This window comes from Sus scrofa, chromosome 6 (assembly GCF_054392235.1).
Source record: "Sus scrofa isolate SSC_HxYL_T2T_F1_AM1 chromosome 6, Sscrofa_HxYL_maternal_Yorkshire_Landrace_v2.0, whole genome shotgun sequence".
Taxonomy (NCBI): domain Eukaryota; kingdom Metazoa; phylum Chordata; class Mammalia; order Artiodactyla; family Suidae; genus Sus; species Sus scrofa.
The window spans coordinates 140,322,243-140,339,261 of NC_139388.1; the positions used below are offsets into that span (position 1 = coordinate 140,322,243).

Genomic DNA, 17,019 nt, shown 5'->3' on the forward strand with positions numbered 1-17,019 from the left:
GACTCCTGAAGCACAATCGATTCATCATCTTCATGTAATGACTCCTTCTTGCTGGGAAATGCATATGTTACCTAACTAGCCAGAAAGACAGAATTCAGGGTTGCCCATAAAATGCTAGGCACTCTGTGAAGAAACATACCAGTCCATGCTTCATTGTAAATACCCTTGAAAAATAACATATATATATATTTAAATATGTATATATAAGAACATATTTTTATTTATTTATTTATTTTGCTTTTTAGGGCTGTACCTATGGCATACGGAAGTTCCCAGGCTAAGGGTAGAATCAAAGCTGCAGCTTGCCAGTCTACACCATAGCCATAGCAATGTGGGATCCGAGCCTGGCTGCAACCTATACCAGAGCTCGTGGCAACGCCGGATCCTTAATCCACTGAGGGAAGCCAGGGATCGAACCCACATCCTTATGGATACAAGCCTGGTTTGTTACCACTGAGCCATGGTGGGAACTCCCCAAATAACTCTTGTTCAGAATATACCATGAATAATATTTAATGAAGATGAATTTTCAAAAAAAAATATCAAGCATCTCACACACTTCTCAGATATAAACCGCTCCCAGAGACATGGCTTTCATAAAAAAAGAACCAAGGAATGTCCCCACATAGTCTCTTATCATTTTTTCCCTTCTTTTTTTCTCCTCTTCTCATCATTACCCTTGTTGTTCACCAAACTGACTGAGTACTAAGCAATAACACCATTGTTTATTGTGTTTGTAGCTAAGAAAAAGTTTTAAAGTATGCTAAAGGTCTTTGAAATGAAGAGACTTGACCCATCCAACCATTCTGGAAAAGCAACTAACTGAGGAGCTGCTGAATATAGTTGCATAAATGGATATGGCTCAATTCTTGGTGAGGCCCTTGGCCATTCCAGTGTTAATGAGTGTTTGTAGAGTGAAACTGGGAAGACTATACACAACATGCTATTAACAGAGGGAGACTAGAGGGGTGAGATGTAAACTTTAATTTTATATACAACTTTGTTTGGCATGCGGAAGTTCCTGTTCAGGGATTGAACCCTGGGCCACAGCAGTGACTCAAGCCACAGCAGTGGCCAAACTAGATCCTTAATCCACTGAGCTACCAGGGAACTCCAATTTTTTAGGTAGAAGGATTATTCATGTGTAAATTTTTCTACCTTTATGCTTTAGGTATTTTCAAATAGAAATTGTATGAGGTGTATCTTAGGGCCAAATGACTTGATGTCTCAGAGCCCAGTTGAAGATCAGTTTGCACTCATGTGTTATGAGGCAGTAGAGATGTCATAAGTAAAACGAATATTTTTCCATTATAAGATCACGGATATTTTAGAATTTAGTATTTCACAGAATCCCACTCCTGCACTTTAGAAAAGAGGAAAATGAGCTTTGGAGAAGTTAAATAACTTGGCTAAGGTCATGCAGAAAGCAAGTGAGATCAAAGACAGAAATCAGAGTTCCCACTTCTACCACAGCCTGCTGACTCCAGGTTCCAAGCAGGTACTGAGCAAATGGCTTTATAAACACGATGTTTCGCTGTGGGGCTCTGTAGGAGAGGACCTGGAGGAGCAGGCTGTCTCTCTACCTTCTGAGAAAATAGGAGCAGTGACTGGCTGATGATGAGGTGGGTCACTGGATAGCTGGGGAAATGGAAGAATAGAAAGTGGAATAAAGGAGTGTCACTCTAGCTTGTGACCATCAAGGTGGCTGCTATTGACAGCAGCATTAAAGGCAATGCCATTTTTTTTTTTCCTTTTTATGGCTGCACCTGCAGCATATGGAAGTTCCCAGGCCAGGGACTGAATCTGAGCCATGTAGGACCCTTTAACCCACTGTGCCAGGTGGGGGGATTGAACCCACACCGCTGCAGTAACCTGGGCCACTGCAGGTCGATTCTTAACCTACTGTGCCACAGCAGGAATTCCAAGCAATGCTAATTTTAATTAGCTTTCATTACTTCTACCCCTTGGATACTATCCACCACTGACTAGTGGATATGGTGATAGGTACTCGAATGACACCCAACCCTTAGAATTTAGAGGGATTCATGTGGTGTGAACAATGTGATCTGAGCACAAAGGCTCATTAAACATATAGCCTTTCGGTTCCCGTGTCCTACTTATTTAATTAGAAACTGTTCTTTTGGTTGTTTTAATAAAGTACAATGTGAAGGGCTTTTAAGCAACCGAGTAACAGAGATATTACATATTAATATTTGAAAATGGAACGAGATCATTAGAAAACTGTCTCCAGTGATGGTAGAAGGAAGAGGCCTTTGTTTAAAAAACAATTCCTGCTTATAAGGAAGATAAGGAAGAAGAGATTGGGTTTCCTAGTAAAATGCTTTTAACAGAAATTTTACTGTATCATTAAGGCATGGAATTTCTTGACATGTTGTTGCTCTTGGCAACAGTACTAATAGATCGTAGAAGGCAACAGACAAAGGATATCATTATCCAGCTCAGATAATGATTGAATAGCTTTCATTTTCTTTTAGTCCTGGTTGCTTGGTTTGCTGAAAATGGGACCTTTAATAGCCTAAGGCTTGACATACAAAATCGGGAGGTAAATATAGCCATATGCACACATTTTTGCCATCTTTCATTGGACAATGTGACACATAAAACAACTGCAATGATTCTGTTACTCAAAAAAGACAGCAAAATTAGGACATTTTGACAAAGTGATAGTATGGCTTTCGTTTCCCCCATTCTGAATTTCTTGATTTCTTTTCAGCTTTAAAAATATCCTTTCTCCAGATAACAGAGAGAAAGGTAGGAGTGGAGATAGACCCCTATAGGAGGCACTTGGTGTTACAACTTTGAGACATAGAACAGTCTTTGGAAACATTCTTTTTGGGTTGCCTCCTTCAATTTAAGTGGGAAGATGACAAATGGGCTTCAGAGGTACAGGAAGACTAACCATACCGCTTTCTGAAACACTGGGAAAGACTTTTTCCCTCCCAGTGGATCTTCAATCTGACGTTCTAGGAGGGTCCTCTTCCCACTCTCAGTACCAAATAAAGGGACCCTTCCACCAGGTGCAGCTTCCTGGGAGGTGAAGGGCATTTGGAGATAAAGCTCTTCTGACACTTCTGTCCCCTCCCAGGAATGCACTATCTCCCCTCTCCTGTCTCTCATTAACCTGGAATCAACTTTAGGTGCGGTTTTATCTCGTCTGAATCTAAGAGCAGAACTCAGAAAGGGTGTATTCACTGCCTCTCTGCTGGATGACTGAAAAATGGATAAAATGGCACTTACATTGTACTTTTGTGGATCTTGATCTTATGTATTCACTCTACAAACATTCAGTCTCTCCTAAGCGCCTTAGGCATTAGGCATGCATGGAAAAATCCAGCTCTAATTCCAATGGTGTGGAAAGTGTTAGTAGCGGTTTGCGTTAGAATTCCTTAGAAGAAGAGCACTGTATTTCTTTAGAAAAGTATCCTGAGTGTTTGGGACTAGAAGAGAGTTCCTCGAGGGGCCTGAGTGTTGGGGGACTGTTCTGGGTGAAAAGGGAAGAGGGATTATTTTTAGTTACTCTGAGACAGGGGTCGGGCAAAGGAGGAAGACAGAGGAAAGGGAGTAATAGTCGACCTAGGAAAATGGGGAAACGCTGTGCTGCCTGATATGTGGTCTCTCCCTGGGACCCCTCAAATTCTCAGCAAAGATGCTAACTTATACTTAGCCTTTCCAATGCGGCAGGTGCATGCCTCACGCACATAAGCCATTTCCTCCTCACAACAGTCCCATGAGGGAGCGCTAATATTATCCTTTCTTTAGAGTTGGGGAAACTCTGAAGAGTTGCCAGAAAGGACCAGAGAGATTGGATGATGCAGGCAGCTGGTTCTGCTTGAAGCATTACCAGGGGCTCCAGGGAGAAGGGGACGCCACAGACAGGGCTTGAAGGGTGCAGAGGTTCAGGGCATGGCATTCGATGGCATGGAGGCAAGCGAATGCACATTCTGCTCTGGAGCCGAAGAAAATTTGGTGTGGCTCTGAGTCAACATACTCAGGCGAGTCGCCTGGCTGAGGCGACCCGCTGGAAGAGAAGGGGCTTATGTCCATTTAGCCTGAGATTCACACTGGGTTTCAAACAAACACACATACGCTCTGTCCTCATGGTGTCTCACACTCTAGTAAAAGAAATAGATTTTTAGCAAACAGTCATCTAATTATATAATCACAGTTGTGATGAACGCCCAGGCAGTGCCTGATCTAGTCTGGGAGGGGGTCTGGGAACGTCTTGAGGAAATCACATCTCAGCTGAGATACAAAGCAGGATCCGGCCAGGGGAAAGATGGGATGCACAGCTGAGCGAGGAGAGGGATGCAGAGGGAGACAGGTGGTTCCAAGCAACCTGTGCACATGGCCAGAGGCAGGCAGGTATTTGAGGCGTTCAAGGAGCTGGAGGAAGCTGGTGTGGGGGAGGGAGTGGTGAAGCTGTGGGAGGAACAGGGACATTGCAGGAAAGCTAAGGATACTTTTGTCACGGTTAAAACACTGGTGCTCAGCCTGCAGGAAAGTCATAGAAGGTTTTGTTTTATTTTTTCTGTTGGGAGACAGGGTGATCAGAACTGCATTGTGGGAGGATCCCCATGGTGGCAGTAGGATTTCCTGACAGACCGGAGGGGCCGGGGATGAGGAAGAAGGCGGGTAAGGAATGACTAGCCTTCCGTGAGTGCAGTAGGGATAGAGAATGAGGCCTGGACTCACGAGGAGTCCCCGGGGAATGAGGACCCATGATCAGTGTGGGATGTGAGGGCAGGGACGCTTTCACCTGGGTTTCTTTCTCTCTTTTCTTTTTATGGCATATGGAGGTTTCCAGGCTAGGGGTCGAATCAGAGCTACAGCTGCCAGCCTACGCCACAGCCACAGCAACACTGGCTCCCAGCCGCATCTGTGACCTGTGCTGCAGCTTGCAGCAACTCCAGATCCTTAACCCACTGAGCAAGGGCAGGGACAGAACCATATCCTCACAGACACTATGTTGGGGTCTCTCTCTCCTTTTTTTTGTCTTTTGTCTTTTTAGGGCTGCACCTGCAGCATATGGAGGTTCCCAGGCAACCTCATGGTTCCTGGTTGGATTCTTTTCCACTGCATCACAACGGGAACTCCTATGTTGGGTTCTTAACCCACCTAACCACAATAGGAACTGGCTCTCTTAAAAGAGAAAAACTGTGTGATGTCCTTTTTGTGTGGAACTTAAAAATGTCAAATACAAAGAGACAGAGAACAGACAGGTATTTACCATGGACGTGCAGGTGGGGGAAGTGGGGAGATTTTGGCCAAAGGGCACAAAGTTGCAGTTTATGTAGGAAGAAAAAGTCTAGAGATCCAATGTGCAGCAAGGTGACAGCAGTTAATAAAACGTATTGAATATTGGAAATGTGCAAAGAGAAAATACTTCAGGTGCTCATTCATCGCACCCAGAAAAATGGTAAAACGGTGTGAAGAGGTGTGTTAGTTAGTGGGACTCAGTAATCATGTCACTAATCGGGTCACTGGGCGGTAGATCTTAAATGTATACAGTTCTTATTTAAAAAATTGAAAAGCATATGGGAGCCGGGGGCAGGGGGGCAGCTGAGATGCTGCAAAGAGAGAGGATTCAGAGAGAAGGGAAGAGCAAAGCGACAAACCTTGGGGGTTGTTGAGTCACAGAGCAGAAGCCATGGATGTGGCTGGTTGAACTCAGTGAGTCACTCACAGTTACAAGCCAAGCGATTTCGCCTAACACGCAGGTTTCGGTTTTTTCTGGCAAGAGAGGAGGATCCAGCAACACCAGCCCATTCCTTAATGGCAGCAGTAGCCTGGGGCTGTGTGGTTGACTCCTTTAAGGCTGGAGCAGAATCCAGTTTTCAGGGCTCTTGGGAGTGGAAGGGAGCAGCTGGTGGTAGGGGGTTGTAGTTAAGAGCACAGACCCCTCTGGTCAGAAGCTCGAAGTTATAGAGAGGAAGGAATAGGTCCATAGAAACCTCTACCAAGGGGACTTGGAGAGGATGAAGATGCAATGAACTGACTAGCACAGAAGCCAACACAGCTACATCGCTATGGGATGAAGCCACTTTGAGAGTTGGGGGCTCTAAAGAAGGGGCAGCGGAAATCGCTTCCTTTGCTCCACTGTATTGGCAAACTGAGGGTGTTCAGCAGACAGATAGACCTTCTTAGAGGTCTAAATGAATGGCGTAAAACACCACAGGTGTCAGAGCCTTTTCAGAGCAGTTCTCTTGTTTACATGATCTTACCTGCTTCTCAATAGTCCATCATTCCCTGCAATACAACACCTACATGTAAATAGGACTGAAAATTAGGCAGGTGAGTTTACATCAGTTACCTGCACTCTGTGGGTCTGCTCAGAAAGGCTACCGCCTTCCCTTTCTTTTTATTCTGTCTTTAAAGCTACTCTTGGGGGCTTCAAATATGGCATCGCATTTTAGGTGTGCAGCTTTTTTCTTTATAGCCCAGAAATTTTGGTCTTTATTCACTGAGGCCATCATTGAGAACAGAGACTTGAGAATCATCCACGTGGAACTGATGGTTGAAACTATGAGAGACAATGAGTTGACCAGAGAATGACCTTGGAAAGAGAATGAGAAAAGGGTCAAGGACAGAGCTGTGAGTACTGCCTCCTTAAGGGGATAGGATGACCCTGCACGACTGTGCAACATCAAACTTCTAGACATGGGAAGAGAAGGGACAGAGTCACAACAGGGGCTAAGGGTCAGGATGGTCTGGTCAGACGGAACCAGCGGCTTTTTCCAGGTGAGACATGCATGAGATAGGGAGTCCTGGAAAAACCGTAACTGTTAATTGTTGCATAAAGTATGGGTTAGTTTAATTTTTTAAAATTACGGTAACACAGATCCAAAGCTACACTGCGACTACCTGCTGATTTGCATGTGCAATGACTAGAAGAAAGGCAGTAACCATAAGAGTCAGGTGTATGGTTCTTTTCTATTTTGTTTTGTTTTATTTATTTACTTATTTATTATTTTTTGTCTTTTTGCCATTTTTGGGGGGCCCACGGCATATGGAGGTTCCCAGGCTAGGGGTCTAATCGGAGCTGTTGCCGCCAGCCTACACCAGAGCCACAGCAACTCGGGATCCGAGCCTCGTCTGCGACCTACACCACAGCTCAGAGCAACGCCGGATCCTTAACCCACTGAGCAAGGCCAGGGACCGAACCCGCAACCTCATGGTTCCTAGTCGGATTCGTTAACCACTGAGCCACGCCAGGAACTCCCTCTATTTTGTTTTGTACCTTTATTTTTTAAACCAGAAGGTAGAAAGCTCTGAAGACTGCGTCATCCTTCAAACCTTACAGAAGTTTGTTGGGCTCCAACATCACTATGAAGTCCCAGATACCTGTCAGGGGATCAGGGTGTACTGTAGCCCGGAGGACACAGTGACTTACCTGCTGCAGCTTCTTTGTTGGGGAATAACTTGCTGTCAACCGCCATGCTGATGTCATAGAACACCTCATCCTCGTCCCGGTCGGCATCGAACTGGGGGAGATCAGGTCAGACAAGTTGGGAACATGAGAATCGACAAATTAATTCGTTTCAAAATATAATGAGCCTGCATTACACAACTGTATCTCTAATGAAGCAGGACAACAGGAATTAAAGCCTTTGAGTCTGTGATCAGGCAATGAGAGGGCTTTTCTAGCCCAGAGAGGGGGGTATTAGAGAGTAAATGCAGTCATTATGGTTAAGAAAAATGTGTGGAATTTTCTTAATTTCCAAAGCAAGCTTTGGAAAAAACCCCTATAACTTTATTGTTAAAAAAAAGAAAGAACCCCTAAACCGAATTTTAGCTCCTACGCAGATACTACAGATGCTATGCCATAGGTGTAGTCTGTAGACACTATAGGTTTAGATGTAACAAAAAAATTACAGATTCAAGTATATATTTTACCATCCTCTAAAATTTACAAAATCTTAAATACTTAAAAAAGGTTACATTTAAAAATCCTCTATTTCCTAAGTTGTTCAATGGTTTTCAGAAATGCACTTTTGTCTCTTTAGTTTTTTACAGTAGTTTTACTGAGTTATAATTAATATACAATAAATGGCATACATTTAAAGAATACAAAATGAAAGGTTTTGACATCTGTACACACCTGTGAAACCATCATAAAAGTCAAAAGAGTGAACATCTCCATCAACCCCAAAAGTTTCCTTGTGCCCTTTGGGAATTCCTTCCTCCATCCCTCCCCCCCTCAAAAAAAAATCAGGTAATCACTGATATGTTTTCTGTCACTAGAGCTTATTTTCTATCTTTTAGAATTTCATATAAGAGGAATTCCACAGCATGCAATATTTTTGGCTAGTTTAATTTAGCACATTTATTTTGAGATTCATCAAGTTCATTCCCATTTCATTGCTGAGTAGTACTCAGCATATATATACTGTTAATTCCATCCTGGGTACCTTTTACCTATGACATTGTAGTTTTCATCTCTAGATGTTTCATTTGCATCTTTAAAAATGTCCATGTCTTTATTTAAGGTTTGAATATCTGAAATACAATTATAATAACTTTTGTTCTTTTTTATGGCCGAGTAGTATTCCATTGTGTATATATACCACATTTTCTTAATCCATTCATCTGCTGATAGACATTTAGGTTGCCATCTGCAGCAACATGGATAGAACTAGAGACTCTGATACTAAGTGAAGTAAGTCAAAAAGAAAACAAATACCATATGATATTACTTATATCTGGAATCTAATATTTGGCACAAATGAACTTTTCCACAGAAAAGAAACTCATGGACCAGGAGAACAGACTTGTGGTTGCCAAGGGGGAGGGAGTCTGAGGTTAACAGATGCAAACTATTGCATTTGGAGTGGATAAGCAAAGAGATCCTGCTGTATAACACAGGGAACTACATCTAGTCTTGTGATGGGACATGATGGAGGATAATGTGAGAAAAAAATACACATGTGTGTGACTGGGTCACTTTTCTGTACAGTAGAAACTGACAGAACACTGTAAATCAACTATAATGGAAAAAAATCATAAAATAAAAAATATAATAACTTTTAATATCCTTCTTTTTTTGGGGAGGGGTCTTTTTGCAATTTCTTGGGCTGCTCCCGTGGCATATGGAGGTTCCCAGGCTAGGGGTCTAATCGGAGCTGTAGCCACCAGTCTATGCCAGAGCCACAACAACACGGGATCTGAGCCACGTCTGCAACCTACACCACAGCTCACGGCAACGCCAGGTCCTTAACCCACTGAGCAAGGGCAGGGATCGAACCCGCAACCTCATGGTTCCTATTCGGATTCATTAACCACTGAGCCACGACGGGAACTCCTTAATAACCTTCTTTACTAGTTCTAACATTGTGTCAATTCTGAGTTGGTTTTGACTGATTTTCCCCCATTATTAGAGTAGATTTTCCTGTTTCTTTGCATGCCTGGTAATTTTTTACCAGGTGCCAGGCATTGCTAATTTGACCAGCTGGATGCCAGGTGTATTTGTATTCCTATAAATACTCTTGAGCTTTGCTTGGGAATGTAATTTAGTTACTTGGAAACCTCTTAATCCTTTCAGATCTTTTTAAGATTGGCTGGACTGGACCAGAGCAGTGCTTAGTTTAGGGTTAATTATTCCCTACTGCTGCAGCAAAAACACTTTTAAGTACTCTACTCTGTGCCTTGTGAATGAAGGGGTTTTTCTAGACTGGACGGTAGAAACGAGCACTCTTCCAAGCCCGGTGTGAGCCCACCACTGTTCAGCTGATCCTTCCCAATGGTTTTCCCCTCAACTTTGGGCAGTTTCCTCACATGCATGTCCTGAGCAGTAGTCTGGTGAATACTGAAGGGGAACCCTCTGCAGACCCCAAAGTTCTCTCTGTGCATCCCTTGCACCTTGAGTACTCTGTCCTCTGAACTGCAGCCACCTTGGTCTCTTGGGCTCTCAGCTCCATCTGCTCAACTTGTGGAGTCCACCAGTCTCCCCAAGGGTCCCTTCTCCCTGCACTGTAGCCAGAGATTCTCCAGCGGTAAGCTGGACCATCACAGGGCTCACCACATTTGTTTCCTTTCTCTCAAGGCATGTCTTACAATTGTTTTCTTCAACATATGTTTTTGTTTGTTTCACATGGGAGGGAAAAATCCAGTTGTTTCAATTCCCTCTTGGCTTTGAGTCTTAATTATGATCTTGAAGGTATTTAAGAAGATTTAAGGGACTTATTCCTTTATATGTTCCTACTGAAGGGTTTCATTATTTTTAATGAGGGACATTCAGAAGCCTAAATTAGAAAGTTATTTCCTAAGCTCCCCTTACATACTTAAAGCACATCCACATTGTGCTTTTTTTTTTAAAAAAATATATATAATGATTTTTATTTTTATTATAGCTGGTTTACAGTGTTCTGTCAATTTTCTACTGTACAGCATGGTGACCCAGTTACACATATATGTATAGATTCTTTTTTCTCACATGGTGCTTTAAAGTGCTTTCACTATGACACAACAGCCCATGGGAAAGGTCAGGCAGATTGGCTTGTTTCTATTTTACAGGTGAGGAAATATAGTCAGAGATATTATGACTTTCTCAAGTCAAACTGCTAAGAAGCAGGAAAACTGGGACTTGAGCTTAGGATGACTGGCACTTTCCATCCTACCAGCCTCCTTATGATCATCAGAGTCAGAGAGAGAGAGCCCTGCTGCTCAAATAAGTGTTAACACAGCCATGTTATCTACAAGCAAGGGGAGGAGAGCAGGTGGTGGTTAGGGCAGATACAGGCACAATTAGTGCCACCTTAATGCAGTGCTTCCCAAACACACAGACCAGGGCTGGTGCTTTCTCTTTCAAACTAACTGCCAGCTATCATCACAAAGGGGTAAGATTTACTAAGAGGGGCTTCATTTTTTTTTTCTTGGACTTTTGAAGAATGGGTGGCCTTTGATTGGTTCTGTGCTTTGAACAGGTGTGCATGCATTTACACACACACACAGACACACACACAAACCTTTTTTTTTTTTTTTTTACTTTGGGGATTGCAGAATAAGGAGTGCAAGAGGCAGATTTCCTAGGAGATATTCTACCCTCTAACTAATTTGAATAAGGATATGTTTAGTTTTGGCACAGACTAAAGTACCAGCTTGTCCAACCCAAAAGGCAAAATGCAAAAAGTAAAACATCATTCATGAAAACACTCAACAAATATCTGCTGAATATCTACTATGCCCTAGGTAGACTCTTCAACTGACCACTCCTAAGCGTCTGGATGATGAACACAGATCACTAGGAAGGAACATAGAATCAACTGGAAAACAAGGTTTTACATGGCAATAAATACATATTTATCAATAATTACCTTAAATGTCAATGGACTGAATGCTCCAATCAAAAGTCACAGAGTGGCAGACTGGATTAAAAAAACAAGAGCCTACAATATGCTGTCTACAAGAGACTCACCTTAGGGCAAAGGACACATATACACTGAAAGCGAGGGGGTGTAAAAAGATATTTCATGTGAATAAAAATGATAGGAAAGCAGGATTCACATTACTCATATCAGACAAAAGAGATTTTAAAACTAAGGCCATAAAGAAAGACAAAGAAAGATACTATTTAATGATAAAAGGATTAATTAAAGAAGAGGATATTACATTTGTTAATATACATATATGCCCCTAATACAGGAGCACCCAAATATATACAACAAATACTAACAGACATAAAAAGAGAAATTGATGGGAATACAACAATAGTAGGAGATTTTAAAACCCACTCACATCAATGGACAGATCCTCTAGACAGAAAATCAATAAGGCAACAGAGATCGTAAATGACACAATAAAAAGTCAGACTTAATTGAGATTTTCAGGACATTCCATCCAAAAAAAATCAGAATATACATTCTTTTCAAGTGAACATAGAACATTCTCAAGGACTGACCACACACTGGGGCACAAAGCTAACCTCAACAAATTTAGGAGTGTAGAAATTATTTCAATCATCAAATACTTATTATTTGCTTTTGCAAAGCCATACACATTAATGGTTCTCAACCAGGAATGATTTTGTTCACCCCTCCCACCCCTACCAAGACATTGGGCAATGTTAGTAGACATTCCTGGTTGTCACAACTGGTGGGAGGAGGCTACTGGACAAGGATGCTTCTAAATATCTTATAGTACACAGGACAGCCCCCTCACTGCAAAGACTTATCCAGTTGAAAATGTTAATAATGCTAAAGTTGAGAAACCTTCACCTACACCAAAGCATTCTCAGTTTTCTAGTTTCTAAACAGTGTTTTGAAACTCGAGTAGCAATGATTTTCCCTCCTTCCTTCCTTCTTTCCTCCTTCCCTCCCTTCTACCCTCTCCCTTGCCCTCGTTTTCTCTCTCTCTCTGTCTGGTTTGGAGCCACAAGAACCCATGCTGTAAACCTCAAAATGCAAAGGATAGCAGAAGTGATAACACTGTGGGGGGAGCATAGGTAAATAGTGATGAAGGTTCCAGGAATGGCAATTTATTTACATCTCATAGGTCAAAAACGAGCTTCAGGGGCAGATGTAATTGGAAGCACTAGACCAGATGATGTCTGAGGTTGTTCCCAGCTCTGAAATTCTGATGAGATGGACACTTTATCTTTTCAGTGATTGTTATTTACTGCCTAGCAATCAAAACAAATCTTGCTTCTTCTCCCAAGGGAAGGAACTCACAGAGGACATGGTCTGCATGATTTGTTTTATGTCATTTAACGTAAGAGGGCTGGGGAGGTCAATTGGAAATTTCAAAATGAGATGCTTACCAAATTCCCTAGTTCACTCACAACACATGTTTTAATTTGAATAACAAATATTGCAACAACTTTCAGAACCACACAAAATGTATCTAGATTAGGAAAGGAAATTATAGTAGATTGAGTAGAATTAGGCCCCATCTGAGGAGAAAGCAACAATGATGGTTTGCAATTTTAATGGCAGAAATGAGCTCCTGTTTTTGTTTTCTTTTGGCTCTGATTATCAGGCGCCAAAAGGCCGCCCAGATCTTCATAGAGACAAGGCTTTCTGTATTCTCTAACTAGGAATGTTAGGCCAATGAAATATCCTAAATGGATTCAAAAGAGAGGATAACGGTTCAAATTTTCTAGATTCCAACTTTCATTAAACTTAGATCTGTCTACTGTTTTTTTTTCTCTGCTTCAACATTTAAGGAGGAAATAAACTGGCTCTGTTATTAGTATTGCCCCAGTTTTATATATCCCATAAGTATCATTCTCTTAGCATCAAACCAGCTTCTTGAATGTTTTACATCTCCCTGGTTTCTTGCAAGTGATTTCAATTAAGCATGCTCTCTACAAATAGTAGGGTTAGGGTCATTTGCTACTGGAGATCCCTCAATATGCAGAACACTGGCCCTTCAAATCTTTTCTTTTATATGTCTAGAGACTTCCTTCTAAAGAATGTACTGGCTGATATTCTCCTCATAGGACTTTGTATTTCTCCAACAAAAATTGAAGTTTGCATTAAAATACTAATCATTTAAAAACCTGGAGTTCCCATCATGGCACAGCAGAAACGAATCCGACTAGAAGCCATGAGGTCGAGGGTTCAATCCTTGGCCTCACTCAGTGGGTTTAAGGGTCTAGTGTTGCCAAGAGCTGTGGTGTAGGTCTCAGACGCATCTTGGATCTTGCATTGCTGTGGCTGTGGTGTAGGCCAGCAGCTATAGCTCTGACTAGCCTGGGAAGCTCCATAGGCCTCGGGTGCGGCTCTAAAAAGCAAAAGCAAAAACAAAAACAAAACAAAAAACTTATGGTAACTGGAGGCAGGATCAAGGTGGTGGAAGAGTAAGATGTGATGCTCACCTTCTCCCACAAACACATCAAAAAACCCATCTATACGTAGAATGATTAGCACAGAACATCTACTGAATGCTGGTGGAAGACCTTAAACCTCCTCCAAAAAGATCAAGAAGCCTTCCACATAACTAGGTAGAACAAAAGGAAAAAAGAGAGAGAAAGGAATCAGGATGGGACTAGCCCTCCTGAGAGAGAGCTGTGAAAGAGGAAAGGAACCCACACCCTGGGAAGCCACCTAACTGATGGGGAGATCAGCTGAAATGGAGGGACCTTGAAGCCTCAGAGAAAAGTGCATCAGCTGGACTGAGGATGGCAAGGCAAAGAGAGAGCTGCACAGACAACTGGTCCTACCTCCTGGGATACCACAGGCTAAGATGCTCAGAAGGGATCTTGGCACTGAGATTCAGGCTCTAGAGATTAGTTTCAGGGAGAAGACTAGGGTTGGCTGTGTGGACACAGCCTGGGGGGGCTAGGGAGCAGTGCACTAAGGGCTGGGGAGTGGACTGCCACAGCCAGGGGAACTGGGGAGGAGGCCTGGGCCTGCAGGAGAAGCAAGGCACCATTGTTGCTGAGGACAAGAGAAGGAGGGGTGGACCACCATAGAAATGTTTTTCTCTGCACATGCACAGACCCTCGGAGGGTGGGGCTATTGGTAGCGAGTTGCCTCTTGCCCGGGCTAAGTGCGCAGACTAAGTGTGATGGGGTGCCTCTTGCATATCTACAGGCAGTGAGGGCAAACCTCTGCAGTCATCTCAGCCTCCAGGGGTGGGTGTGGCCCGTCACCACTACGGATCTGTAAACATCTGCAGCCCCAGTCACCTCAGAGGTCGACACAGAGGAGGGCACCGCAAACCCAGCACCACTTGCTGCTCTCACTCCTCTGGGAAAGGACGTGGACACGCTCTGCTGTTGCCACTGCCAAATGCTCTGAGTGCCACCTATACCTGTCTGAGGGTCACTGCCACTGACCAGGGGCCTGCAACTAGGAGTAGCCTGTGCCAACTTCCCATGAGTTGCCACTCTCAATGGCCCAGCAACCGGGCACTGGCTACTAGCTTTGCCCATTGCCTCCATCTCCCTGGAAGCACATGCAGCACCCTATCAAGGGGATAATAGCCTGTGCATACTGAGGAAAGACACAGCAAGCATCCAAATCAAAAGCAGCCCTCACCCACCCACCAGAAAAATAACAAGCCCTCACAAAATACCTCAGGGGTGTTCTTGCATAAAAATAGCCGTCCAAGACCACAGTAGTTGTTTTTCCTAAACTCACAGAAAAACAAAAATATAAGCAAAATGAAGAAGCCTGGGAATAATTCCTGGTTAAAAGAACAGGAGAATTCCCCTGAAGGAGCAAACAATGAAATAGACCTCTGCAGTCTAATGGACATTGAGTCCAAAAGGAGATAGTCAAAATACTGAAGGAATTAAGAGTGAATACGAAGGAATTATGATTGGATATGAACAGTAATGCAGATTATTTTAGAATGGAAGTAGAGAATATAAGGAGGAGACAAGAAAAATTAGAAAATTCATTTGCAGAGACATGAACTGAGTTAAAGGCACCAAAAAGCAGAATGAATAATGCAGAGGAATGAATAAGTGACTTGGAAGATAGAATAATGGCCATTACCCAATCAGGACAGCAGACAGAAAACCAAATGAATAAACATGAAAGCAATATGAGAGATCTAGGGGATAATATAAAGCTGGGCAATCTATGCATATTAGAGATTCCACAAGGAGAATTAGAAGAAAAGGAGATTAAAAATATATTTGAAGAAGTTATGGCTGAAAACTTTACAAATCTAAAGGAAACAGATATCAAGATACTGGAAGCACAGAGGGCCCCAAACAAGCTAAACCCAAACAGGTCCACACCAAGACATAGTATAATAAAAAATGTCAAAAGTTAAAGGTAAGGAGAAAATTCTAAAGACAGCCAGAGAAAGACAAAGAATTAATTATAAGGGAACTCCCATAAGGCCATCAGCTGCTTTCTCTACAGAAACACTACAGGCCAGAAGAAAGTGGCAACATATATTCAAATTTCTAAAAGGGAAAAATTTGCAGCCTAGAAAACTACACCCAGCAAGAATAACATTTAAAATAGAAGAAGAGGCGTTCCCTTCATGGCTTAGTGCTTAACGAACCTGACTAGAATCCATGAGGATGCAGGTTCAATCCCTGGCATCATTCAGTGGGTTAAGGATCTGACATTGCTGTGTGGTGTAGGCCTCAGACACGGTATGGATTCTGAGTTGCTGTGGCTGTCGTGTAGGCTGGTGGCTATAGCTCTGATTTGACCCCTAGCCTGGGAACTTCCATATGGTGGTGGCTATGGCCCCGAGAAGAAAAAAATAAAATAAAATGAAATAAAATAAAATAAGAAATAAAGAATTTCTCCAGCAAACAAAAACTAAAAGAATACAGCAATAATAAACCCATTCTAAAAGAAATACCAAAAGGTCTCCTCAAAAGAAAAAAGAAGAAGAAACAGGATGGAAGAAATCACAACTGGAAAGGAATCACTTAAATAAGCCACTATAACGATTCAAAAGGAACAAAAAAACTATTGTAAAAGCGATGATAGATGCAAGTGGCAACAAAAGGATTCACATGAAGGTTTTTAAAAAGGACATAAAATTATAAAGTGTGAGGATGGAAAGTAAAAAAAATCTAGACTCTTTTTTACTATGTGTTTGAGCCTATATGACTATCAGGCTAAAGAAAGCAGATAGAGGAAAGGGTTAACATACTTGAAAAATAGGGCAACCACAAATCGAAACCAAACATTACATTCACAAAAACTAAAAAGAAGTGGACACAAGCATAAAATAAAAGAAAATCATTCAACCAAAAAAAAAAAAAAAAAAGAAACAAAGAAGAAACATAGAATCAACTGGAAAACAAGGTTTTACATGGCAATAAATACATATTTATTAATAATTACCTTAAATGTCAATGGACTGAATGCTCCAATCAAAAGTCACAGAGTGGCAGACTGGATAAAAAACCAAGAGCTTACAATATGCTGCCTACAAGAGACTCACCTTGGAGCAAAAGACATATATAAATTGAAAGTGAGGGGATGGAAAAAGATATTTAATGCGAATGGAAAAGACAGGAAAGGAAGAGTTGCAATACTCATATCAGATAAAAAAAGACTTTAAAACAAAGGCCATAAAGAAAGA

General features: G+C 42.1%; 1 protein-coding gene across 3 annotated transcripts in view; it reads right to left on the minus strand.

Annotated features, from left to right (window-relative positions):
* AK5 (adenylate kinase 5) overlaps positions 1-17,019 on the minus strand; it is a 276,939-nt gene that overhangs the window by 119,615 nt on the left and 140,305 nt on the right. For all 3 annotated transcript variants that reach the window (XM_021096460.2, XM_003127921.7, XM_084964661.1), the window contains exon 7: positions 7,412-7,502. In XM_021096460.2, the coding sequence (XP_020952119.2) occupies positions 7,412-7,502 (91 nt within the window). The remainder of the gene's footprint in view (positions 1-7,411; positions 7,503-17,019) is intronic.